General features: G+C 35.0%; 1 protein-coding gene and 1 non-coding gene across 2 annotated transcripts in view; one reads left to right on the forward strand and one right to left on the reverse strand.

Annotated features, from left to right (window-relative positions):
* Window positions 1-27,700, reverse strand: part of DNAH12 (dynein axonemal heavy chain 12) — a 275,242-nt gene that overhangs the window by 230,249 nt on the left and 17,293 nt on the right. The window contains 12 exon segments of the mRNA XM_028518986.2: window positions 3,815-3,854; window positions 3,975-4,034; window positions 4,036-4,060; window positions 7,430-7,608; window positions 17,357-17,448; window positions 18,317-18,473; window positions 19,038-19,208; window positions 20,731-20,941; window positions 21,164-21,322; window positions 22,376-22,448; window positions 23,047-23,128; window positions 23,130-23,237. Coding sequence (XP_028374787.1) covers window positions 3,815-3,854; window positions 3,975-4,034; window positions 4,036-4,060; window positions 7,430-7,608; window positions 17,357-17,448; window positions 18,317-18,473; window positions 19,038-19,208; window positions 20,731-20,941; window positions 21,164-21,322; window positions 22,376-22,448; window positions 23,047-23,128; window positions 23,130-23,237 — 1,357 coding nt within the window.
* On the forward strand, window positions 10,124-10,230 carry LOC114502242. Its single transcript, XR_003685072.1, has one exon. It is a non-coding gene; the product is annotated as a U6 spliceosomal RNA (small nuclear RNA).

Raw genomic sequence — 27,700 nt, forward strand, 5'->3', positions numbered from 1 at the left:
GGAGAGGTTGTGGAGAAAAGGGGACCCTAGTGCACTGTTGGTGGGACTGCAGACTGGTACAACCACTGGGGAAAGCAGTATGGAACTTCCTCAGAAAACTAAAAATAAAACTGTCTTTTGACCCTGCAATTCCACTGCTGGGACTATATCCTAAGAACACTAAAACGCCAATCCAAAAGAACCTTTGAATCCCAATGTTCATAGCAGCACAATTTACAATAGCTAGTTGCTGGAAGCAATCTATATGCCCATCAGTAAATAAATGAATCAAAAAACTATGGTACATTTACACAATGGAATTTCTATGCAGCAGAAAGAAAGGAGCTCCTACCCTTTGCAACAGCATGGATGGAAATGAAAAGCATTATGCCAAGGTAAATAAGCCAGGCGGTGAAAGACAAATACCATATGATCTCACCTTTAACAGGAACCTAAAAAAACAAAACAAAGAAACAAGCAAAATATAACCAAAGACACTGAAATAGAGGACAGACTGACAGTGACCAGAGGGGAAAGAAGAGGGAATTTCAGAGGAGATTGGGTAAGGTTTACAGGAATGAATTTAAAGGACACATGGACAAAAACTAGGGGGAGGGTGGTAATGAGAGGGAAATGGGGAGGGTTGGGTGGGTGGGCTAGAATGGGAGTAAAAGGAGAGAGAAACTGTACTTGTACAATGATTAAAATTTTTAAAAGAATAAAAAATAAAATAAAAACATTGTTTCAATAAAAAAAGAATATGTATATTCTTGTGTTTTGGGATGGAATGCTCTGAAGATATCAATTAATTCATTTTATCTAGTACGTTATTTTAAGGCTGCTGTCTCTTTGTTGATGTTCTGCCTGGAAGAGTATCCATTGAAGTCAATGGGGTGTTAAAATCCATGACTACGATTGTTTCTGTCGCTCTCTCCTTTTATGTACATCAAGATTTGCTTCATATATTTAGGTGCTCCTATGTTGAGTGCATAATGTTTACTAGGGTTTTATCCTCTTATTGGATTTTCCCCTTTATCATTATGTAGTGTCCTTCTTTCTCTCTTACTATATAGTCTTGGTTTGAAAAGTCTATATTGTGGGATATAAGTACTGCTACCTCAGCTTTTTTTTTCTTTTCCATTTGCATGACATATCTTTTTCCATCCCTTTACTTTTAGTCTGTGTGCATCTTCTGATCTGAAACGGGTCTCTTGCAGGCAGCATATAGATGGATCTTGTTTTCTTATCCATTCAGCTACCTTATGTCTTTTGCTCAGAGCATTTAAGCCCTTTACATCAAGGTGATTGTTGATAGATATGTATGTAGTGCCATTTTTAATATTAGACTCTTTCCTCTGTTTTATCCTTTCTTTCTCTTTTTTCTTCTCCTTAAAGAAAGCCCTTTAACATTTGTTGTAGTACTGGTTTTGTATTTTTAAAAAAAAACTCCTTTAGCCTTTTCTTGCCTGGGAAGCTTCTTATTTCTCCTTCCACTTTAAATGATAGCTCTTGCTGGGTTGTAGGTCCTTGCTTTTCATTACCTTGAATATTTCATGCCACTCCCTTCTGGCCTGAAATCTTGCTGTTGAGTAATGAGATGCCAGTCTAATTGGTGCTCCTATGGTACATAGGTCCCTGCTTTTCTCTTGTGGCTTTTAGGATTCCCTTCTTGTCTTTAAGCCTGTCATTTTAATTTTGATGTGTCTCAGTGTAGGCCTCTTTGGGTCCAACTTGTTTGGAACTCTCTGAGCTTCCTGGACTTGTGTGTCTCTTTCCTTCACCAGATTATGGAAGTTTTTGGTCCTTATTTCTTCAAATAGGTTCTTGATTCCTAGTTCACTCTCTTCTTCTAGTATTCCCATGAATCACATATTGTTACAATTCATATAGTCCAAAATGTTTTCTTCAGCTCTCATGTTTTTATTTATTTACTTTTAATTAGAAGAATTCTTTTTTTTATTGTTGTTCAAGTATAGTTGTCTCTACTTTCACCCCACCACGCCCCCCCACCCTCAAACCTACCCCATTTGGCTTTGTCCATATGTCCTTTACACATGTTCCTTGATGGCCCTTATCCTCTTATCCCTATTATCCCTTTCCCACACCTCTCTGGTTACTGTCAGTTTGCTCTTTATCTTAATGTCTCTGGTTGTATTTTGCTTGTTGTTTGTTGATTAGGTTCCACTTATAGGTGAGATCACATAAAAAGAAATACCATATGATATCCTCATGTTTTTTATTCTTTTTACTTTTTACTTCTCTGCCTCAGTGATTTTTTCTCTCCCTTGTCTTCCAAAACACTAGTTTGATCCTCTAATTCATCTAATTTATTGTTTATTTCTTACAGTGTATTGTTTATTTCAGACATTGCATTTGGGAGAACAGATTCGCTAATACATCTGATAAGGGGTTAACATCCAAAGTTTATAAAGTACTTATAAACACAACACCAAAAAAACAAACAACCTAATTAAAAAAAGGGCAAAGGACCTGCATAGACCCTTCTCCAAAGAGAACATGCAGATGACCAATAGGACATATGAAAAGGTGCTCAACATCACTAATCATCAAAGAAATGCATATTAAACCACAATGAGATACCATCTCATATCTGTTTAAAGGCTATCATCAATGAATAAAAAAATCAAGTGCTGGCAAGGATGTGGAAAAATGGGAACCCTTTTGCATGTTGGTGGGAATGCTGATTGGTGCAGCCACTGGGGAAGGCAGTATGGAGATACCTCAAAAAATTAAAAAATGAATCGGTCTTTTGACCCCAGCAATCCTACTTCTGGGAACATATCCAAAGGAACCCAAAACACTAATTTGAAATAACATAAGCAACCTTGTATTCATTACAGCATTATTACTATCACCAAAATATGAAAGCAGCTTAAGTGTCCATCAGTAGGTGAGTAGATAAAACAGCTATAGGATATTTACACAATGGATTACTACTCAGCTGTAAAAAATAAGAAAATTTTACCCTTTGAGGCAATATGGATGGACCTGGACATTATGCTAAGTGAAATAAGCCAGTCAGAGAAAGACAAATACCATATGATTTCACTCATGAATGTAATCTAGTGAACAAACTGAACTAACAAGCAAGACAGAGACAGACTCATAGATGGAGAGCAGATGACAGCTATTTGGAAGAGAAGTTAGAGGGTGGAGGGATTGAGTAAAAGGAAAAAAGGACTCATGGATATGGACAACAGTGTGGTGATATGGGATGGGGTGGGAGGTATAAAGGGACTAAATGGTAATGGAAAAAATACAGTAAAGATTAAATCAGGGAGGAGGGGAGAGCTGGGTGGGTGGGCTGGGATAGGAGTAAAAGATAGAAAATTGTAGTGCAACAACAATTAAATAAAATTTTAAAAAGATTAAGTCAAAAATAAAAATCAAGAAAAATTTTTATTTTGCTGAAGTATGTACACATAGTTTGTGGAACTGAAAGAAAAAATATTATGATTACTGTATAAACCAAGTGGAAACGTCTAGGGATAAGTAATAGTTATGATCAGAAAGTCATCCACAGAGTGCTTCTGGGTGCTAGCAATACCCTATTTCTTGATCTGGGTGGTGGCAATATGGGTTGCTTACTTTATAACTATTGTTTAACTGTATGTCTTATATATGTTCAAAGTTTATCATAGTTCACAATGATAAAAATACTTTAAAATATTTAAATTAAAACATTCTTCCCTGATTGGTTGTGGCTTAGAGGGTTGGGCATTAGTTTGATTCTTGGTCAGGGTACATGCCTGGGTGGCAGGCCAGGTCCCCAGTTGGGGGTGTGCAAGAGGCAACCAATTGATTTTTCTCTCACATATCAATGTTTCTCTCCCTACTCTTTTCTCCTTCCTTCCCTCCTCATAGTATAGATGATGATATAGATAGATAGGAGATTAGATAGATCTCTTTTAAAATCATTCTTACCTTGATCCTTAAGCCAACTCTTGATCCTATTGTCCCGTTGCTTTTTATACATAAAAGATCAGATCCATCATCTCTTCTGTTGTCTCAGGGACTTTTAATGCATGTTCTTTATAATTCTTCAAATTCACTGCAAATACTAGACAGGAAAACTCTGTTTCTTACTATAGTTGTGGTAACTAATGCTGTATCATACTCAATAAATGTAAGTTATTATGATTACTATAAAATAGGAACTGTGATATCCTAAAATAATTCGTTAATTCACTAACATATCTTAAAATAGTCAAGCATTACATACCTATATAACTCAGCATACATCAAACATCTATAAAATTAAGCTAACATTTTCATGTGAAATTATGGTATATTTTTTTTTCTATTGATCTCATCAACTCTCTTGAATACCCAGATTAGCAATGTAACATAGAGCATACTTTTGATCAGGCAGCCCTAAATCTAAATCCTGCCTCAGCTGTTACTAGCTTTGTGAACTTAAGAAAATATCTGAGGTTTAGTTCCTGTATCTATAAAATAAAATTATTAACATTCATCTTGCTAGATTGTTGTAATATAATAATGAATGTAAAAGGGCCTAGTACAAAATAAACTCTCATTTCCTAATAACTATAACTGTTAATGTAATCACTAGTTTTAGCATTATTATTATTAGTGTCTCTTGTGAAACATGGCAGTAGAGCACATAAAAAGATCAAACTCTTGTATACACTTTTGAAAATCTACAATTCTCTTAGAGTATCCTGAGTATGTAAGAAGATATCTTATAGTCATTTATTAAACTAAAGGTACATTTCATAGTACTTTTTCCCTGTGCTTTGCAATATCTGTATTGTCGTGCTATTACCAGAAATATCTGAAAAACCTCACACAAAAGCCAAGTATAAAAGAGGTAAGTAATTTTTAAAAAGACTTTATTTATTTATATTTAGAGAAGGAAGGGAGAGAGAGAGAGAGAGAGAGAAACATCAATGTACAGTTGCTGGCGGTCATGGCCTGCAACCTAGGCATGTACCCTGACTGGGAATCGAACCTGCGACACTTTGGTTCTCAGCCGAAGCTCAATCCACTCAGCTACGCCAGCCAGGGCTGAGGTAAGTAATTTTAAAAAATAAATTTACTGAGCTCAGTATGGCTAGCTATCAGAGAGATGCAAATTAAAACCATAATGAGATACCACTTCACACCAGTCAGAATGGCCATCATAAACAAAGCAACAAACAACAAGTGTTGGAGAGGTTATGGAGAAAAGGGAGCCCTAGTGCACTGTTAGTAGGATTGCAGACTGGTACAACCACTATGGAAAACAGTATGGAATTTTCTCAGAAAACTAAAAATGGAACTGTCTTTTGACCCAGCAATTCCACTGCTAGGATTATATCCTAAGAACCCTGAAACACCAATCCAAAACAACCTATGCACCCCAATGTTCATAGCAGCACAATTTACAATAGCCAATTGTTGGAAGCAACCTAGATGCCCACCAGTAAATGAATGGATCAAAACACTATGGTACATTTACACAATGGAATTCTATGCAGCAGAAAGAAAGAAGGAGCTCCTACCCTTTGCAACAGCATGGATGGAAATGGAAAGCATTATGCTAAGTGAAATAAGCCAGGCAGTGAAAGACAAATACCATATGATCTCACCTTTAACAGGAACCTAATCAACAAAACAAACAAGCAAGCAAAATACAACCAAAGACACTGAAATAGACAATAGACTGACAGTGACCAGAGGAAAGAGGGGAGGGAATTTCAGGGGGAAAAGGGAGGGGTTTACAGGAACAAGTATAAAGGACACATGGACAAAAACTAGGGAGGTAGAAATGGGAGGGAGGTAGGGAGGGCTGAGGGATGGGCTGGGGTGGGAGTAAAAGACAGAAAATCATACTTGAACAACAATTAAAACAAAAAAAATGAAAAAAATTGAAAAAAAAATTAAAAAGTTAGCTCATGCAGGTATTTTATTTCTATTATGTGGTAAATATACTTCATTTAATAAATGAGTACCTACAATATGGTAAGCAAAGTTCTAAGCAATGGAGCTATAACAGCTAAATATCAAGTCCTTTCTCTCATAAAGCTTACATTCAAGTCAAGACACAATGCACATAAATACATAGCACAACGTTAGGTAGTAAAAAGTGCTATGATGAAAAAGAAAGCAAGATAAATACTCATGGAGTGTAGAGAAAGGATCACTATTTGCATAGAGTGACCAGGAAAGGGCCCTTTAGGGAGATGATAGTCAGTATGAGAAAAGAAAACAGTGAGTCCTGCACATATCAGGGAAAAGCCTCCAAAAGGAAAAAGCAGCAAGGTAAACAGCCTCAGCCTAGCAATGAGGTTGGCATATTTCAGGAATGGCAAGCAGGCCAACATGAATACAATTGGCAAATGAAGATATAAAATAAAATTGGAAAGGTAAGCAGGAGTCAGATCACATAGGGCTTGATAATTACTTCTATTTTTTCCCCTGGGTATTCTTTTTTTTTTTATTTTATTTTTACAAAAAAATGTAGGAAGTGCCCTGGCTAGCGTAGCTTAGTGGATTGAGTGCGGGCTGTGAACCAGGCATCGCAGGTTTGATTCCCAGTCAGGGCACATGCCTAGGTTGCAGGCCACGGCCCCCAGCAACCACACATTGATGTCTCTCTGTCTCTCTCTCTCTCTCTCTCTCTCTCTCTCTCTCTCTCTCTCTTCCTCCCTTCCCTCTCTAAAAATAAATAAAATAATAAAAATCTTTAAAATTTTGAAAAAAATAAATAAATAAAAAATTAAAAAATGTAGGAAGTATGTGTTAAAGTGGATTCTTCCAAACAGATGTATGATAGTACTGGGGGTCTTTTCTTCCTGCTAGAGCAGCATCTGAGTGTTTTACGGAGAGACATTGAAGCAGAAGAAAAGCAGGCAAACAAAATGAGAGCATGATAGCCCAAGCAGATGACAAACCAAACTGTGAAGTAAGCAAATGGCACATACACACATTCAGCTAGCAGGCCACAAATTTATTAATCCAATTTTATAGCTGCTTTGCAATGAACATGAAGTATTATGTGTCCATTTTGGAGATGAGAAAAGCTAGGTGACACAACACATAAATACTGGGGTCAGGAATAATTCCAGATATTCCCAATATCATTGAATGTCTATAATCTATTTTCATGCAACCTGTGTCCAAATATGGGTTTATTTCAAGTTCTTTTTTTTAAATACTGCGTTGCCTCAAAACTAGCCTGAAACAGTATAAAACAAAATGAAACTGAACCAATGCTTCTACAAAGAAACCTCCCTAGGAGGCAGCTATGGAGAAAAAGTACTTTTTCTAATAAGTACTATTTCTAGTAAGTACTTGTCTAATATTTTTCTAGTAAGTGTTTTTCCTAGTAAGTACTAGTATTTTAATCTTTGTTTTTAAACAGTTATTACTAGCAAAATATTCTTTTAGCCTGATAACCATAAATTTGGAAATTAATTCTACTTACCATTCATTTTCTTTTCTATGTTTTGAAGCTATGTCATTTAATAATATATTTGCAAAGGCTCTTGCTTTATTTGTTAGGCCCTGTCTTCAATCTTCACAATCCAAACGAACCATAGGGAAATGAACCCACTGAGGCAAAAGCATTATTTCTGAGGCAAGACTGAGAAATCTTCCTACAAGCTTAAAAAATTTTATAATAAAAAAATGCTTAGGCATTTTAATTCACCAGTGTTTTGTATAGTATTATGGTTAACTTCTTAAATTATATAATATAAATACAACTCATTCTTTTTGCTAAGTTGATTAAAATTTTCTCTTTGTGTTCATAAATCTTTTTTCTCACCTGTCCTTTCACTAAGAATTTGCCAATCTACCAGTAAATATCCAATATGGTGCCATTTACAGCAATTAATATCTAAAAATTTCAGAATGTAAAATTTCCCTCAGTAATTATTGATATTAAAAAAAAGCATCCCCAACGTCAACTCATCTCTCTGTTAGAAACAATCTATATCATGTGGCAATTTGTGTAGCTGACAATACTTGTTTGTGCCATTATTGATGCCTCTCTGAAAATTCGAATTCAATCTTCAGAAAAAACAAATATGTATAAAGAACTTTTTGGTTTGGTCAATATAACCCAGGAAAAAACACTGTGTTTCTGCCATTACAAAGATTCCAAATATTTAAACTTATACATTCTTAATAACAGATACTGGGATAGTTTTTCAAAATTAAACAAAGAAGTATGGAAAAAAACTAACAAGTTATGTTGCATTCTTTGAAACTAAAACATACCTACCAACTTTGGGCAACTTTGACTTCATTCCACAATCCATCTTTAATGTTGCCTCTCTACCTCTTACTCACCCAATATCTACCCACTACCAAAAAGTCCCATTTCTTTTTTTAAGTCCTTAAAGAGACTTTCCCTTTACTTCCCTTTCTCTCAAAGCTACCCTATTTTTCTGTCTCCAGTATTTTGTGGGTTGGGCTTAAAGCTTTCAGTGTTTAAGGGAGCTGAGAATATTAATTAATTCAAAGACAACTGAACACCTGTTTGGTTCTTGGTTGGAAAAATACCAGACAGTATATAGAGCTGATGGCACTGGAAAAGAGAAATAGATGTTTTCTTATTCTCAAGTAATCATCCAGGTTTTCTGGGATGTAATTAATAGATGTGGAAAGAAAATGAGCTGGATCAAAAAAAATATGGCACATTGGAACAATGAAAAATATTCATTACAGTAGAAAAAGTGATATATCACTACAATGAAGTATTATGCTATAATAAACTACAACTATAATGCAAAATATGGATATAAACCACAATTACAGTATATCTAGCATTGACAAAGAAATGCAGGGATATATTACTAAACCTGAAAGTAAATTTTTAAACAGTTGAATAAATCATCCACAATTATAATATTCCAGAAAATACTAGACCTAAGGAAAAAAAATCACTGTAACCCCCATGAAACATATGTTCAACCTAGAGATTTAAGGTTTATAGATAGTATAAGTTATGGCAAAGACACAAAAGTTTAGCTGTTAGCTCATAGAAACACTTATTGTGCCTACTTTCTACACAGCTATTTATATTAAGATATATGGTAAAACACAAATCAAAAGAGAATATACCATATCTTGTTTTGCAAATTATGAATTTATGATTTCATAATATAGTTTATATAAACACATAAAAACTGAACTAAAGTACAAAGTATGCCACTTAGAATACATATAAATCTCAATAGAGGCAGAAGAAGCATTTAGGAAAATTCAAACCTTATGTTAACAAACACTTCACAGACTAGGAATAGAAGATAACAACCTCAATTTGATAAGGAGGAGATAAGGAGTGATAAGGAGTGTCTAGGATAAATCTAAATACTGACCATTATACTTAATGGTTTTTTAAAAATTAATGCTTTCCCTAAGATCTACAGTAAGATAAAGATATCTTCTCTCAACACTTCCACTCAATATTGAACTAACCCAGGAACAATTAGGCTAAGAAAAATAAATAAGAGGCATCCATATTAAAATTAAGAAGTATTTTGTCTTTCACCAATTGGCTTATCTCACTTAGTATAATAGTCTCCAGTTCTCATCCATGCTGTCGCAAGGATAAGAAATCTGTCTTCTTTCTTTCTGCTGCATAGTATTCCACTGTTTAGATGAACTACAATTTTTTAGTCCATTTATCTACTTATGGGTATTTAGGCTGTTTCTGACACTAGGCTGTTGTAAATAGTGCTGCATCAGGGTGCATAAGTTCTTTGAATTAGTGTTTCAGGATTCTTAGGGATAATACTTATAAGAGGAATCTAATGAACAAAATAAACTAATGTCTCTGGTTCTAAGCAAAACAGAACCATAGACATGGAAATGGGAACAGACTGACAACTGCCAGAGGAAAAGGGGCAGAGGAATGGTGGTAAGAAAGGTAAAAAAGTAGTCAAAGAACATGTATGAATGATCCATGGACATGGACAATAGGTGAAGAGGGACTATGGGAGCAGGGGTTGAGGAGGGCAAAGGGGATAAAATTGGGACAACTATAATAGAATAAACAAGAATAAAGTTAAAAATGAAGAAGACAATATCTATTTTCAAATAACATGATATTGCATAGAGAAAATCCTAATGATATACACAACTACACGTAAACAATAAGAATTATTAAGCAGTGCTCACTTCAGCAGCACATATACTAAAATTGGAACAATACAGAGAAGATTAGCATGGCCCCTGCACAAGGATTACATGCAAATTTGTGAAGCATTCCATATTTTTTTCACTTTGTTACTCCAGAGACCTTGCATGGTATTATTTATTTGTATTATTGCTATTTTCAATATTTTACTTCTTTTATTTTATTAGTATTTTTTTATTTCTCTTCTTTCTGTTTAGTTTTCATCATTTGTTTGTTTAATTGCACTGTTTGATGGGTTTTCCTTGTTCTCTCTTTCATAGTGTATTTTAATTTTCCTTCTTTGACTTCACTTGTGTTCCAATAGCACACAACTCTAGGTTGTGTCATGTACATTCTATTTTTGTTATTCAGATTATATAGATTCTGTCATATGATTGCCAATACAATTATTATTGTAAATACATGTTGTTCCATACAATTGTAAATACTACACAGCACACCCCCCATCTCATAATCTGACCTCTCATGAGCTCACTGTTTTCTGAATTCAACTCACAATCCTTTCCCCCTCTAACAAGCCTTATCCTTTTCCAACCCTTCCTAAAAAGTTGATAGTTGGGTGAAATATCACAATTAACAATATAGTTATCTAAAGGGTCTCCTATCTCTTCTCTATGGGTTGGTACTTAAAATTCCATAGAATACACTCTTGCTGTCTTAATGCATTTTGCCGTCCCCCTCCAAATAATCACCTAAAAGAGTAGGTGGGAACTGTGAACACCAGTATACCTGCTGGAAGAGAACCCACCAACAAAGGAACCACCAACAGATAATAAAGGAAGATGAATGAGTGAATGGAAGCCACACTAACCACCACCCAGGACCAATCTGAAATGATAACTAAATGATGGAGAAATTACCCAGAAACAAATGACTGAACAATACTGAGAGAGAAGCCTCAAAACATCAGACAGACAGAAGAACCAGCTTCGACACAACCTGTCTGCACTGGGACAACAGTACACAAGACACGGTGGGTGCAGTGACCCTTAGTTAACCAGCTGGAGGGGAAGACCCACCAAAGAAAGACCCAATAACAATCAAAACCCAAAGACAAACACAGAGTCAACTTAAATGACAGGCGAAGACTAGTGAGCTCCAGAGATCAAGGAGACAGCACCACTGAATCTCACAGGTATTCTACCATAGAAGTTCACACCATAAACCCAGGGAGTCAGAACAGATTAATATAAGAAGCTGAGGCTAACAAGAAGAATCTCACAAACAAGGGGAAAACAAAAAACAAATCCCAAATGAAAAGAAAGAAAGAAGCCTCAGGAAGAATGCTAAATATAACAGAGGGAAGTCAACTATCAGATATTGAGTTCAGAGCAATGGTTATAAGGAAGCTCAATGAGCTCACTGAGAATTACCAAAAACTGCAGGGAAACTATGATGTAATCACTGCAAACTATATCAACATGAAAAAGGAAATAGAAACTATCACAAGGGCCAAGAGGAAATGAAGAATACAATTTCTGAATTGAAGAATACAGTAGAAGGAATCAAAAGCAGGCTAGATGAAGCAGAGGATCGAATCAGTGAGCTGGAAGAAAAGATAGAAAAAAAACACCCAGAAACAGCAAGAAAAAGACTCAGAAAGAATGAAGAGGTGTTAAGGGAACTGCAGCACAATGTAAAACACAATAATATCCAAATAATACAGATACCAGGAGAAGGAGAAGAGAAAGGGATAGAAAACCTGTTTGGAAAAGGTACTGATGGAGAACTTTCCTAGTTAGATGAGAGAAAAAGTTACACAATGCAGGAAACACAGAGTCCTAACGAAGAGGAATGTAAAGAGGCCCACTACAAGACACATCATAATTGAAATGCCAAGTTTCAGAGACAAAAGAGAAAATCTTAACAGCAGCAAGGGAGAAACAGGAAGTAACATACAAAGGAACACTGATAAGACTAGCTCCTGACTTCTCAATGGAAACACTACAAGCCAGAGGGGACTGGAAAGGAATAGTCCAGGTAACGAAAAACAAAGGCCTGCAACCAAGACTATTCTATCCAGCAAGACTCTCAATTAAAATAGGAGGCCAAATAAAGAGATTTCCAGATAAAAGAAGTCTCAAATAATACACTTCCTCCAAACTAGCGCCGGAAGAGATGTTAAAGGAACTGCTTTAAGAAAAGGAAGAAAAGAGTGTGAGAGAGAGAGGAATACAGGTACAAAGAAAGTAAAATGGCAATGAATAAATACGTATCAATAATAACCTTCAACTTAAATGTATTAAATGCTCCAATTAAAGACTGAGAGTAGCTTAATGGATAAGAAAATCATGACCCACACATATGCTGCCTACAAGAGACCCACCTCAGAACAAAAGACCTACACAGACTAATGTGACGGGTTGGAAAAAATTTTCCAAGCAAATGGACAGGGAAAAAGCAGGGTACCAATTGTCATATTAGACAAAATAAACTTCAAAACAAAGGCCATAAAAAGAGACCCAGAAGGTCACTTCATAATACTCTAGGAAAGAATCCATCAAGAGACATAAACATTATAAGCATATATACACCCAACAGAGGAGCACCCAAATATATAAGAAAATTTTAGAGGACTTCAAAAAAGATATTGCCAGAAGCACAATTATAGTAGGGGATTTAACACCTCACTGTCAAAAACGAATAGATCTTCTGAACAAAATATTAACAAAGATATTGTGGCATTGGACACGTCCTAGATAAAATAGACTTAACTGATAGATATAGAGCCTTTCATCCCAAAGAAGCAAAATACACATTCTTGTCAAATGCACATGCAACATTTTCAAAGATAGACCACATGAGAGGATGCAAAACCAACATCAACAAATTCAAGACAATTGAAATCATATCAAGTATTTTCCTGGACCACAAGGGACTGAAACCAGAAACCAGAAACCTCAAGGAAAAAACTCAAAAACATTCACATTCATGGAGATTGAATGGCATGCTATTAAACAATGAATGAATTAAGAATGAGATCAAGGAAGAAATCAAAAAGTCTCTGGAAACAAATGAAAATGAACTCACAACAATCCAAAACATATGGGAACAGTAAAGGCAGTCCTGAGAGGGAAGTTCATAGCCATACAGGCCTACCTAGAAAACATAGAAACGTTTCAAATAGACAACCTAACCTTACCTCTACAAAAACTGGGGAACAACAGCAAAGCCCAGAGCAAGTAGAAGGAAGGAAATAACCTAGATCAGAGCAGAATTAAATGACATAGACACTAAAAGCACAATTCTAAGGATCAATAATCCAGGAGCTGGTTCTTTGAAAAAATAAACAAAATCAACAAACCTTTAAGCAGACTCATCAAGAAAAAAAGAGGGAGGACCCAAATAAACACAATCAAAAATGAAAGAGGAGAGATTGCAACTGATACCACAGAAATATAAAGGATTGTAAGAAATTACTATGAAAATGATTGCCAAGAAATTTGAAAACCTAGGTGAAATGGACAAATTTCTAGAAAAATATAATCTTCCAAAACTGAATGAAGAAGCAGAAAGCCTGAACAGACCAATAAGAGCTGACAAAATCAAAGCAGTAATCAAAAAATTCCTGACACACAAAAGCCCTGGACCAGATGGTTCACAGGAGAATTCTGCAAAGCATTTAAGGAAGAGCTAACCCCTATCCTTCACAGACTATTCCAAAAAATCCAAGAAGAAGGAAGACTCCCAAACTCTTTTATAAAGCCAGCATCATCCTAATCCCAAAACAAGATAAAGACACAAAAAAGAAAGAAAACTGCAGGCCAATATCACTGATGAAACACAGACACTAAAATCCTCAACAAAATATTGGCAAACTGCATCCAACAATACATTAAAAAAGTCATACACCATGACCAAGTGGGATTCATTCCAGGGATGCAAGGAAGGTACACTATTTGAAAATCAATAAACATATTATATCACACAAACAAAAGCAAAGACAAAAATCACATGATCATATCAATAGATGCAGAAAAAACATTTGACAAGGACAGCCATTTGTGATAAAAACACTCAGCAAGTTGGAATAGAGGAAGCACTCCCTTCACATAATAAAGGCCATATAGGAGAGACCTACAGCCAACATCATACTCAATGGGCAAAAATTAAAAGCTTTTCCACTAAGATCAGGAACTAGACAAGGTTGTGCAATTTCACCACTTCTATTCAACATAGTATTAAAAGTTTTAGCCACAGCGATCAGACAAGAAAAGGAAATAAAAGACATCCAAATTGGAAAGGAGAAAACAAAAACTGTCATTGTTTGCAGATGACATGATAGTGTACACAGAAAATCCCTATAGATTCTGCCAAAAAACTGCTCAATATAATACATGAATTTGACAAAAACAGCAGGATACAAAGTCAATATCCAGAAATCAAAGGCAATTTTTGTATACCAACAATGAAACAGCAGAAACAGAAATCGGGGGGGGGGCGGGGAATCCCATTTGATATAGCAACTAGAAAAATTAAATGCCTAGGAATAAACCTAATAACCAAGGAGGTAAAAGACCTGTACTCAGAAAACTACACAACACTGAAGAAAGAAATCAAGGAAGACACAAACAAATGGAAACATATACTGTGTCATGGATCAGAATTAACATCTTCAGAATGTCCATACTACCCAAATCAATTTACACATTCAATGCATACCTATTGAAGTACCAATGGCATATTTTACAGACAGAACAAACACTTCAAAAATTTATATGGAACTATAAATGACCCCCAAATAGCTGCTGCAATTTTGAGAAAGAAGAACAAAGTAGGAAGGATCACAATACCTGATGCCAAACTGTATTATGAGGCCACTGTAATCAAAATAGCCTGGTACTGGCATAAAAACAGTTACATAGGCTAATGGAATAAAACAGATATCCAAGAAATAAGCCCAAGTCTCTACAGTCAATTAATATTCAACAAAGGGAGCAGCAACATAAATGGAGCAAAATAGCCTCTTCAACAAATGGTGTTGGGAGAACTGGGCAGCTACGTGCGAAAAAAATGAAACTCGAGCACCAACTTACACCATACAGAAAAATAAATTCAAGGTGGATAAAAGATTTAAATATAAGCAGAGACACCATTAAAGTCCTAGAGGAGAACATAGGCAGGAAAATCTCAGATATTTCACACAGCAATATTTTCACTGATATGTCCCCTAGAACAAGAAACATAAAGGAAGAATAAACAAATGGGATCTTATCAAAATAAAAAGCTTCTGCACACTAAAGAAAACAGCATTAAAAATGAAAAGTACCAACCATATGGGAAAATATATTTGCCAATGATACCTCAGACAAGGGTTTAATCTCCAAAATATATTAAAAAATTCACACAACTCCACTCTGAAAAGACAAGCAACCCAATTAAAAAATGGGCAAAGGACTTGAGCAGACACTTCTCCAAGGAGGACATACAGAGGATCCAGAGACACATGAAAACATGCTCAGTATGGCTAGCTATCAGAGAGATGCAAATTAAAACCATAATGAGATACCACTTCACACCAGTCAGAATGGCCATCATAAACAAAGCAACAAACAACAAGTGTTGGAGAGGTTATGGAGAAAAGGAGCCCTAGTGCACTGTTAGTGGGATTGCAGACTGGTACAACCACTATGGAAAACAGTATGGAATTTTCTCAGAAAACTAAAAATGGAACTGTCTTTTGACCCAGCAATTCCACTGCTAGGATTATATCCTAAGAACCCTGAAACACCAATCCAAAACAACCTATGCACCCAATGTTCATAGCAGCACAATTTACAATAGCCAAGTGTTGGAAGCAACCTAGGTGCCCACCAGTAAATGAATGGATCAAAAAACTATGGTACATTTACACAATGGAATTTCTATGCAGCAGAAAGAAAGGAGCTCCTACCCTTTGCAACAGCATGGATGGAAATGGAAAGCATTATGCTAAGTGAAATAAGCCAGGCAGTGAAAGACAAATACCATATGATCTCACCTTTAACAGGAACCTAATCAACAAAACAAACAAGCAAGCAAAATATAACCAAAGACAGTGAAATAGACAATAGGCTGACAGTGACCAGAGGGAAGAGGGGAGGGAATTTCAGGGGGAAAGGGGAAGGGTTTGCAGGAACAAGTAAAAAGGATACATGGACAATAACAAGGCAGGGTGGAGGCTGGAGGGAAGAGAGGAGGGCTGGGCTGGGATGAGGGTAAAGGGCAGAAAACTACTTAAACAACAATTAAAATAAAAATTGAAAGAAAAAGAATAGTAAAAAAAAAAACTGGGCAAAAGACCTGAACAGACACATCTCCAAAGAGAATATACAGAGGGCCCAAGGACATAGGAAAAGATGCCCAGCATCTCTAGCCACCAGATGCAAATTGAAACTACAGTGAGATACCTCTTCACAGTGGTGAGAATGCCCATCATAAACATATCAACAAACAACAAGTGTTGGGGAGGTTGTGGAGAAAAGGGAACCCTAGTGCACTGTTCGTGGGAGTGCAGACTGGTGCAGCCACTGTGGAAAACAGTATGGGATTCTCTCAAAAAACTAAAAATGGAACTGCCTTTTGACCCTCCAACTCCACTGCTGGGGTTATATCCTAAGAACCCTGAAACACAAATCCAAAAGAACCTATGCATCCCAATGTTCATAGCAGCACAATTTACAATAACCAAGTACTGGAAGCAACCCAAGTGCCCATCAGTGAATGAGTGGATCAAAAAACTATGGTACATTTACACAATGGAATGCTATGTAGCCAAAAAAATGAAGGAGCTCCTACCCTTCGCAGCAGCATGGATGGAAGTGGAGAGCATTATGCTAAGTGAAATATCTAGGCGGTGAAAGACAAATACCATATGATCTTACCTTAAATGGAACCTAATCAACAAAATAAATAAGCAAGCAAAATATAACCATATACAGTGAAATTCAGAACAATCTGACAGTAATGAATGAGGAGGTGGGGGAGGATTGTGGGGGGAGTAGGGGGGAGGGTTTTTAAGAAGTATAAAGGACACATGGACAAAACCAAGGTGGGGTGGAATCAGGGATAGGAGGTTGGGATGGTTGGTGGGGGGTCAGTGGTGGGGGGTAAATGCAGACAACTGTACTTGAACAACATAAAATAATTTTTAAAAACATTTATTTTCTAGAATAAAATATAATTTTTAAAAATTCAAAGACAATGAAAAACAGAATTGCCACTCACCTCTGTGTATTCATCAAAAGTATGATCTTCTGCCTGAAAAGTCTCTATCAGCTCAACTGCAGTGCCATCAAGAAGCCAATTATACTTTTCAACTGAAAAATTAATAATCTAATTTAAATCTGAATAATACCCTTTTAAAAAGATCAAGTGCTTTTTTATATGATCACAGAATGAAGTAGCCTATTCAATTAAATATTATTTTTAATACTTTATTTTTAGAGAGGGGGAAAGGAAGGAGAAAGAGAGGGAGAGAAACATCAATGTGTGGTTGTTTCTCGCACACTCCCTACTGGGGACCTGGTCTGCAACCCAGGTGTGTGCCCTGATTGGGAATCGAAACAGAGACCCTTTGATTTGCAGGCCGGCACTCAATTCACTGAGCCACACTAGTCAGGGTTCAGTTAAATATCATTACTAATAGTGTATAAACATACATTATTAGAAATAGAATAAAATAAAACAGACTTAAGCAAACCAGGTTAAACACAGATGATTTAAATTAAAGATAATAGGGTATGTAATGATCTTAAAATAACTTAGAAATACAAATAAGGCAGTTAATGAAAGGTTTTTCTTAAGAGAATGTCAAATAACAATTATCTATCCGAATCGTATACACACTTGAGGAGACTATAAAATTGAGCTGCAGTCTTTTCAAATATTTCTAGAAATTACCTTGCTTTCACCCTGGAATTAGCTTTGTCCTTATTCCAATATCTCTGCTTTCTTTTTGGCTTTATCACCCTGTTACAATTAGTATTGGCCCTTTAGACCATACAACACAATTCAAGTTTCTTAGATTTGATCCTTATGCTGCCAAAATGTATGTCCATGCTAACTTCTGGCTCTCCCTGCTCTTTCATGGCAACCCCAGACAACCAAGTATCTGACCAAATTCTAGTAAAAATAAAGTGTGATTCTTTTATAATAAAAAAGGTATAATATATTTGTCACATATACCATATGTCTCATAATGTTGTCTTGCACCTTCTAAGTTACGACGTACTGCTGCCTTCAGTGTATCAAGAGCCCACTCTAACACATGTTCGGGAAGCTCCGTATCAAGATTTACAGTTGTTGAAGTTCCTGAGAGCCAAGAGGGTACTGTTTGGACATTCTAACATAAAGAAAAATAACATTTTATAAAATAAATATCTGTGTTATTACTCTGTGTGTAGATCTTATATTTTTTAACATTCTTTTCAGGTTTCAGTTGCTTAAGAAAAGATAAATTGATGCAAATAATGATTTAAAGGTGTATTGCATAGGTTGTAGTGTAATATAAAAGTTACATTGGGTTAGTTTTCTATCATTCAGTAAATATTTATTGAGAAAGTATCATGTCAAAGTGACTATACTAGAAAACTCTAGGGAAAAAAAACAAACATAACTTAGATCTATTACTTAAGTAGCTCACAACTCATTGGGAAGATGAGACATGCACAAAAACATTACAATTATTATACAATAAAATTCCTAAGGGACAAAAGTTAACTTCAGCCAGGAGACTTTCTCAAAGAGACAACACTTAAAAACAAAACATGAAATGACTTGAAGAGTGGAAATAGAACAAAGAATTATAATATTTTGTGCATATAAATATTTTATAGAGCCTCAACTCAATTTAAAATTCTGAAAAGAGCCATATGAAGATATATGATAGGTAAGGACAGCATAATACCTGCAGAGCTTCAGCTATTCGCTCTACCAAACCCAAAACAATATCTTCCAAATCTTGAAAAGTAGGGTAAAATTCCATTTTATCATCATCAAATGTCAATTCCATCTTAAATATTGGCAGCCTTTCTTGATCTTCTTGGTCAAAGACTTTTACAAATCCTTCTACAGTTCTCTTTAGAGATCCTTCAGCTGCATGATATCATATTACTATTATTTTAGAAAGTACAAATTCAACCTTCAGCTAAAATAAGTGAACTTATGGTCTATAATTAAGTCATTCTGTCAATCCATTTAGTCCTGAAAATTGTGTCCATTCAGCACAATATGTTGTTAATTAATGTATTCTAAAATAATAAATAGAAAAATATAGGCAAACTTTAAATTTTTTATAGAATATCAACAATCTTAAAATGGAAACTCTAAATCTTCCATGTTCTCTAGTGATTTTGTCCCTGGTACAGAAAACATTCCAGAAGACCAAACAACATAGTGAAGACTGAGGGAAGGGAAGGCCTGACATCTGAAGTTAAGGGTGTTATGGGGAGACATGCACATGGGGTGAAGGACAGTGGTAAAGCTACAGCTAGCTGCTATTGTCACAAGAGCCAATTGTTCCACATTTAAAATTTTCGTGAGATAGTTACTAAACCCTTGTATGCTTAAAAATCACCATGGTGGGAATATTTATACCATGGAAATTAGCAAACACTACAAGTCAGAATTGTTGTGTTTGTTGTTTTATCTGAAGAATCAGATTTCCAGCATACCAATACATGAGGGTGAAACCACTGGAACCTAGAAATGTGCACAATAAGTTACCAGAGTATGAATAATGCATTCTTATAAGGAACCAACTATTGGAAATTTACTCAAGCAGACAAATAAAGATCTAAATAATCTTTAAAATGCCTGTCATCTCTTTACTTATCAAATGATTATAGTTCTCTTAAGGGGATAAGGATAAAACAAATAATATATATTAGTTATAGTGTTATATACTAGATATTAAATACATTTCAATATATATATTATCCCTTTAAAGATACATTGTAAAATTCATGGAATCTTTGGAGATCTTTACCACCACAAGGAAAAGTTTTTATTCAAAACTATTTTCTAGAAATATATTTCTATAATAGTAAAAATATGAGGAGCCCATAAACATATTTGCATGAAATTCATATTCTCTTTCTGTTGTCATATAAAGATGATCAATAACATTTTGACCAAAATTTTACTGAAAACAAAATGAAAATCAATCAACTTGAAATTTCATAAGTTCAAAAAAAGTCAAATGTAAAAATAAATTTAAAAAGTTTAAAAAATTTAAAAAGAAAGTCAAATGTAAAAAAAAATTAAAAATAAAAATAAAAATAAAGAAATTTCGTAAGTTCAAAAATATGTTTACTAAGATATTTCTTTTGTTAATATATTACAATAAAGATCTAGACAATTAGCTCGTAGTCTTTAAACATAAGCCCAGTAATCACTCAGAATATTGACAGGTACTTCTAGACTTCCCTCTCATTTTAGATTGCTTCAGCAGTAAACCATTTTTCTGCTTAATTTATTTAAATAAAATTATACTCAAAATGTTTTTCATAATTTACTTGAAAATAATTACTTAGCACTATCTAAATAGACTTTTATTTAAAATACTCAATTAATTTTAATACCATTATCATTTAAAATACATAAAGCATATTTACCTGATTTGACATAAGTGTGGAAACACAGTTATAAAATGCATCCAATTTTTCAGGTTTAATGCCATCTAGTGCTTCCTTCTTGGTAAAAAGACTTATAACCTTTGGATACCATGTGTTCATTATCTTCTCCTCTGACTTTCTAGCTTGTATTGATAGATCATTTTTCAGTGATTCACAATCAATTGGGCCTTTAGCTCTATTTTGAGAAAAATAAAAATGATTTTAAAGCAAAGGATAGATATTGGTCTTGATATATAATTGCTAAAACAAGTAAAATAAATTAAAAATTCTTTGAAATCTAAAGAAGAGTTCTGAAGATTTATCAGTTAGTTTTAAAAATTATAGTCAAAAATATAAAGATTCAAATGGGAGACATTAAAATTTTAAATGTTAATTATTAATAAATATGAGATTTTACCTAATTCCTGTTAAGTCCAGCAAAACTGTATTAGCAAATGTCATATAACCAAGGTCCAGTAACATTTTCATAATTGGATGAACAATGTGTAAATTAGCTAATATTTGACTTCTTGTCTGCACATAGCTAGAATGCCAAGGATTAGAATAATCCAGGCCTCTGGAAAAGCAATACACCACATTAAACAGGACTCAAACAATATACTCTAAATTTTACAAATAATATTTATAACATGAAATTAGTATTAAAGTGAGAAAACAGGAGATTGAGCAGAAGGAAATGTGGTCAGCCATGGGAGCATTAGGAGATATGCATGTAATGAAAATACATCAAGATCTTGAAAGTCATTATCTTCAGAAAGAACAGAGGTCATTTAAAAAAATGTTTAATTAACTTCATTGGCCCTGGCCAGTGTGGCTCAGTTGGTTGGGCATCATCCCACTAACCAAAAGGTTGCAGTTTGATTCCCTGTTGGGACACAGTCCTGGGTTGCAGGTTTGGCCCCCAGTTGGGGCATGTGTAAACGTCAACTGATTGTAGTTTCTCTCTCACATCAGTGTTTCTCTCCCTCTTTTTTTCCCTCCCTTCCCCTCTCTCTAGAATCAATAAAATAATTTTTTTAATTTTTTAAAAATTAAATTTATTGGAGTAACAATAACATGAAGTTTCAGGTATACAACTTTATAACACATTTGTATATTACATTGTTGCTCACCACCCTAAGTCTAGTCTTTTCCTGTCACCAAATATTTGACCCCCTTTACCCTCTTCATCCTGCCCCTACCCCTTTCCCCTGTGGTAACCACCATACTGAGAACAGAGATCAATTGTTCGTAAAGAAGGCTGATTGGCTAGACATGAGTGCCCTGCTAATGTATACTGTGCTCTGATTCAGTTACCTTGGATGGAAATAAATGAAAGCAGTCCTTAGTACTGGGGAGAAGGGATGGAGAAATCTATCTGGCATACACAACATCTTCCTTAAGGGCAAGTTGAACTATATATAAGTTCCCCTAATTCTGTAAGCAACAACTAAACAAGTACAGTATAGAGGATACTTTAGGAGAGGGGGAAGAACAGTAGCACATTTTTTTTAGGTGTGTTCAAAATAACCTTGAGTTTCACAGTTGCAAACTTAAATGTAAGATCAGTTTATTTTCAATCTGTTATCAAAACCTAGGTGCAGCACTGTTTTTAAAATAATTTACTCACACAGGACATTCAGGTAAAGGGCCTCCTTCATCTTCAAGCCATTTAACTGGAGGTTTCATGAGAACACTCTTCACTAAAATACATATATATGTATTAATACTTCTTGAAAATCCTTGTAAGACCTACTCAAATCAAACTTTCTGACTTTTGATATTGGATGGTACAATTTACTATGTATTAAAATGACAAGGAAAAATGCTTTATCTGAAACAAATCACATTCTTGATATTTATTTTGGCCTTACTTTGGAGGCCAATGTGGTAAAGCTTCAATAACTTCTGTTTTTTGCTTTCTGTCTATTCAAAAGTCACTGCCATGGCCCCTTAAGAAAATTTATTCCAACAAAAATTGCAAAGGTTAAATCCCTAATAAATCTCCCCAAATCCATTAGTATTATCTTATAATCCAATAAATATATAGCAACAACTGTAAAAACAAAGTGAAAAATCAAAAAGCTATTTAGCTAATAAGTATATAAAAATTACCCTTAAATAATAAGCATTTAAAAATGCCCTTAAACTACAAATATTTTGATATTATAGGCTCAAAATAAGCACTTACATAAAAATAATATCTAAGAATACATATGACTAAATATATCACATTCATTATTCATATTTCTGCTTTTCATTGGGAGGGGCAAGGGAGCAAAGGTATTGTATATTACTTACCCAAATATCTCTTCATGCTTTTTTCAAAGTCACTTGACACCTCATTTATGAGACTTTGAACGAGTTCTTCTCTTTTTTTTCCCTTCCTTTAAAGATGTGGGTATCAGCATTAACATATGATCCAGCCATTCCTGCTGAATAGGTACTATAGTACTACTTTCTACACATTGCTTCATATAAATATAGTTGAACTGAGAATGTAATAAGAAAAAATTAAATGTTCTAAATGGTATACCATTTCAGTGTCACTCCTGAGCTCTGTGTTCTCAAGACATTTTTTTCAGAATAAAAATATCTTGCAAAATAACATTTTCAGAATAAAAATATTTTACCCACAATTACAGATACTATTTTATATTCTTCTGTATTCATGATGAATTCTTGCCTAATTAATGTTCTTAGTACACTTTTCATTTTCTCAAGCAAAACAAATAACCTTTGTCTATCTTCCTTCATTTAACAAATACTCATTAATTCAACAAATATTCATACATTGTTCCAAATGCTAAGGATAGAGTAGTAAACAAAATATACAAAGCCCATGCTGTCTTGGACATTATATTCTGGTACAGCACAGTATAGCATAATTTCATAAACTCTTCCATAACAATGAACAGTCTAACAATAATAGACATAAACAAATCAACAATACTTGATCTTTGTAGACATTTTAACATCATGAAAATTTCAGTTTGTGCTAAAAATAACTTAATATAATACTAATAAAAATATCTACACAAATTTTTATGAAACTAGACAAGTTAAGCATAAAGTTCATGTGGAACAAGAAAGTGAAACTAGCCAAGAAATCCCTGAGAAAGAAAACTTATAAGGGAGGACTAGCACTAGGAAACATTAAAATATACTATAAAGTTAACTCTAATTGGAACAGTGAGGTATACTTGCATGGCTAGACCAGTGCAAAAAAAAAAAAAAAAGGCCAGAAATAGATCCAGCACATACGAAATTTTAGTATACGAAAATGTGGCATTTCAAATCACTGGAGCATAGATGAAGTTTTCAATGAATAGTTCTGGGACAACTGATTAGCCATTTGAAAAAAGATAAATAATAAATACTTTACACTATATACAGGAATAAATTCCAAGTAGTTTAGGGATTTAAACTGCAAAACTATACAAAAACTAGGAGGAAAGAATAATTTTTTCTATAACTTAAGCATTTTGAAAAATGTTCTGTGCTTCAAATTCCAGTTGCAAAAAGAAAAAAAAATGATTGAAAAATTCTGGCCCTGGCTGATATGGTTCAGTGGATTGAGTGCCAGCCTGCAAACCAAAGGGTTACTGGTTTGATTCGCTGTCAAGGCACATGCCTGGGTTATGGGGATGGGTGAGAGCAACCAATTGATTGTTCTCTCACACATCAATTTTCTCTCCCTCTTTTTCTCCCTCCCTCCCCCTCTCTCTGAAGATAAATACATAAAATCTTCTTTAAAAAGAAAAGAAAAATTCTAACTACATAAAAATGTTTTTGTGACAAAAGTAGTCATAGTGTAAAGATCGAAAGACTGACAATCTTGGAGAAAATATATATCTGCAATATATATCTCAAATAAAGTAAAAAGAATACTCCAATTTTTAGGGAATGGATGAAACTGAGACATTATTAACGGAACTATGCCAGTGACAAACAGAAAAATAGTATATGATTCTACTTATATGAAGTATCAAGAGTAGTCAAATTCATAGAAACAGAAAATAGAATGGTAGTTGCCAGGGACCGAGGGGAGAGGTCAATGGGAAGTTGTTGTTTAATGAGTATACATTTCAGTTTTGAAAAATAAAAAAGTTCTGGAGACTGATTGCACAACAATGTACAAATACTTAACACTGTTAAACTGTACACTTAAAATGTTTAATAAATTTTATGTTAGTTGTGTTTTACAATTTTTTAATTTATGGAAAAATAAGACCAAATCCCAATAGAAAAATAGGCAGAAGACACAAATATTTCACGATAAAAATATTACTAGAATGGCCCTTAAACATATGAAAAATGTTTATTCTCATTCATAATTAGACAAAACAAATTTAAACTACCCTGAGATACCATGTGTCACCCAAATGACAAAAAATAAAATTATGACCCCCCATATTCTGTGGTGAGACAATGGGAAAGGAGCCACTTTCCTAAACTGTGAATAGCAAGGCAAATTTGCACAACTCTTGTGTAAAGAAATTTTGCAATATCTAACAAAACTACCCATTGACCCAGAAGTCCCACTTTTAGAAATTAAATATATGCCTCCAACAATATGAAAACATACATAAGGTTTTCGTTGCAGCAAAATATTGGAAGCATTTCAGAAGGGTTGAATAAATTATCATATATCCACACATTGGTGGTCTGTCCAGCAGTAAAAAAGAATGAGGGAATCAAATCAACACATCTCACACTTTAAATTTACACAATGTTATATGTCAATTATATCTCAATAAAGCTGGGAAAAAAGAATGAAGATCTCTATAAACTGACATGGAGTGAGTCCTAGGATAAACAAAACACAAAAGAATATTTATAGTATGATGCATTTTGTGTAAGATAAAAGGAAAATAACATTATTTATGAAAAATAAACAGGAAAAATAAATCAGAAATTAATGAGATTGGTTATATAAACAGAGAGGGCCAATGGAATGGGTAGAAAGTACAGGGGGATGGGAACAAGGTAAAAGGGATGGAAGTATATGTTTTGCTATAGTTCTAACTTTTAAGCCATGCTATTGTTTCACATGATCGAAATATAAGTAAGAGTTGGGGAGAAAAGAAACTCAAAATTAAAAACAAACAGAAAAAAATAAAGCTAACTGGGTTTCAAATTGATAACATACCCACATTGAAAGAGACATAGAATCAACCAAAGTAACTTGGAACACAACATTTTGAGTATATGCATTCAAGCTAAATGCAAAAAATATAGAAAAATATTAAACTATAGTGGATAGGTTTGTTTTTCACACTGATATGAGTTAACAATTTTACAACTGTTTATGTATATTTCAGAATTTAAAAAATAAGTAAATAATTGTGGTTTATAAAAGCCAGGTTTCTCACTGTCCTTTGCTGAGTCCCCCCACCCTCTGCCCCATCAGGCACAGGTGGGTGCAATAGCTGAGCCTTCACCAACCTGGCTTATATTGTTCTACCAACCCTGGTGATTCCCTGACACCCTGCCCCACTCAACTTGGGAGTCCTCCCAAGCCACTTACAGTGGTGTTTCCATAAAAAAAGGCCTGTATTAGAACACATGCTGTAGACTTTCCTAAATCTCTCAAAGTCCTACAAATCCCTAACAAGCAGGATGTGGCCTCAGCGTGAATCCAGACTTCTCGCTAAGCAGCCCCAAGCCTGGCACTGGTGGCAGCAAGCCTCACTTCTCAGTCTAACCTCTACCAAGCACCTCTAAGCCCAACACAAGTGTCAAACATCTGCTGATCACTTTGTGGCTCATGTCAGGTGGCCCAGACAGGGAACAGGCAACAGCTGACTGTCATCCTGCACCTCCTGGGAGGCCCCAGAGCCAGGGCACCCAGTGAACAGTTTCAAATCATGCCAGAGCACTACCCAACCACCTCCACAATGTATGGACTGAGCAGGTACCAGAGCCCAGCTGAAGTGAGTCCTGCTCTGTGGGTTGGGACCCTGCACAGCAGCTACTCTGCTATAGTTGCAACCCGTCCTTGTAGTCAATCAATCAGCCTGGGAGTCAGTCCCTCCCACTGACATGCCAGCAGCAATCAAGGATCAGTTACAAGAGGAGAGAGCACACAGCCCACATGGGGAGCACACCTGGGGAAAACTACTTGGGTGACTGGGAGGCTTCACACTGGGCCTCACAAGAAACCTACTACATAAGACCACTCTACCAAGACTGGGAGACAGCAGATCTATCTAGTACATAGATACAAACACAAGGAGGCAGTCAAAATGACAAGACAAAGAAACATGTCCCAAATGAAAGTATAGGACAAAACTCCAGAGAAAGAACTAAATAAAATGAAGATAAGCAATCTACCAGATGAAGAGTTCAAAACACTGGCTATGAGGATATGTGAGGTTCTTAGAGGAAGAATTGATCAACTCAGTGAGAACTTCAACACAGAAATAGGAAACACAAAATTAGTGATAGAAAACAAAAAAATAACCAGTTATAAATAAAGACTAAAGTAACTGAAATAAAAAATACACTAGAAGGCCCTGGCCAGTAACTCAGTTAGTTAGGGTGTTGTCCCAATATGCCACAGTTGCAAGTTCAAGTCAGGGCACATATGGGAATCAACCAATGAATGCATAAATAAGGGGAACAACAAATTGATGTTTCTCTCTCTCTTTCTCTCTCTCAAATAAATAAATAAAACACACATATGTATATATATAATATAAAGAATACACTAGAAGGAATTGACAGTAGATTAGATGATGCAAAGGATCAAATCAGTGATTTGAAAGATAAGGTAGCACAAAACACCCAATCAAAACAACAACAACAACAAAAATTCAAAAATGAGAAGAGTTTAAGAAGACTCCGGGACAACATTAAGCGTACATTTGCATCATGTGGGCACCAGAAGAAGAAGAGAGGGAACAAGGAATTGGAAACCTATTTAAAAAAAACATTGACTGAAAACTTCCCC

Source organism: Phyllostomus discolor, chromosome 7 (genome assembly GCF_004126475.2).
Source record: "Phyllostomus discolor isolate MPI-MPIP mPhyDis1 chromosome 7, mPhyDis1.pri.v3, whole genome shotgun sequence".
NCBI lineage: Eukaryota > Metazoa > Chordata > Mammalia > Chiroptera > Phyllostomidae > Phyllostomus > Phyllostomus discolor.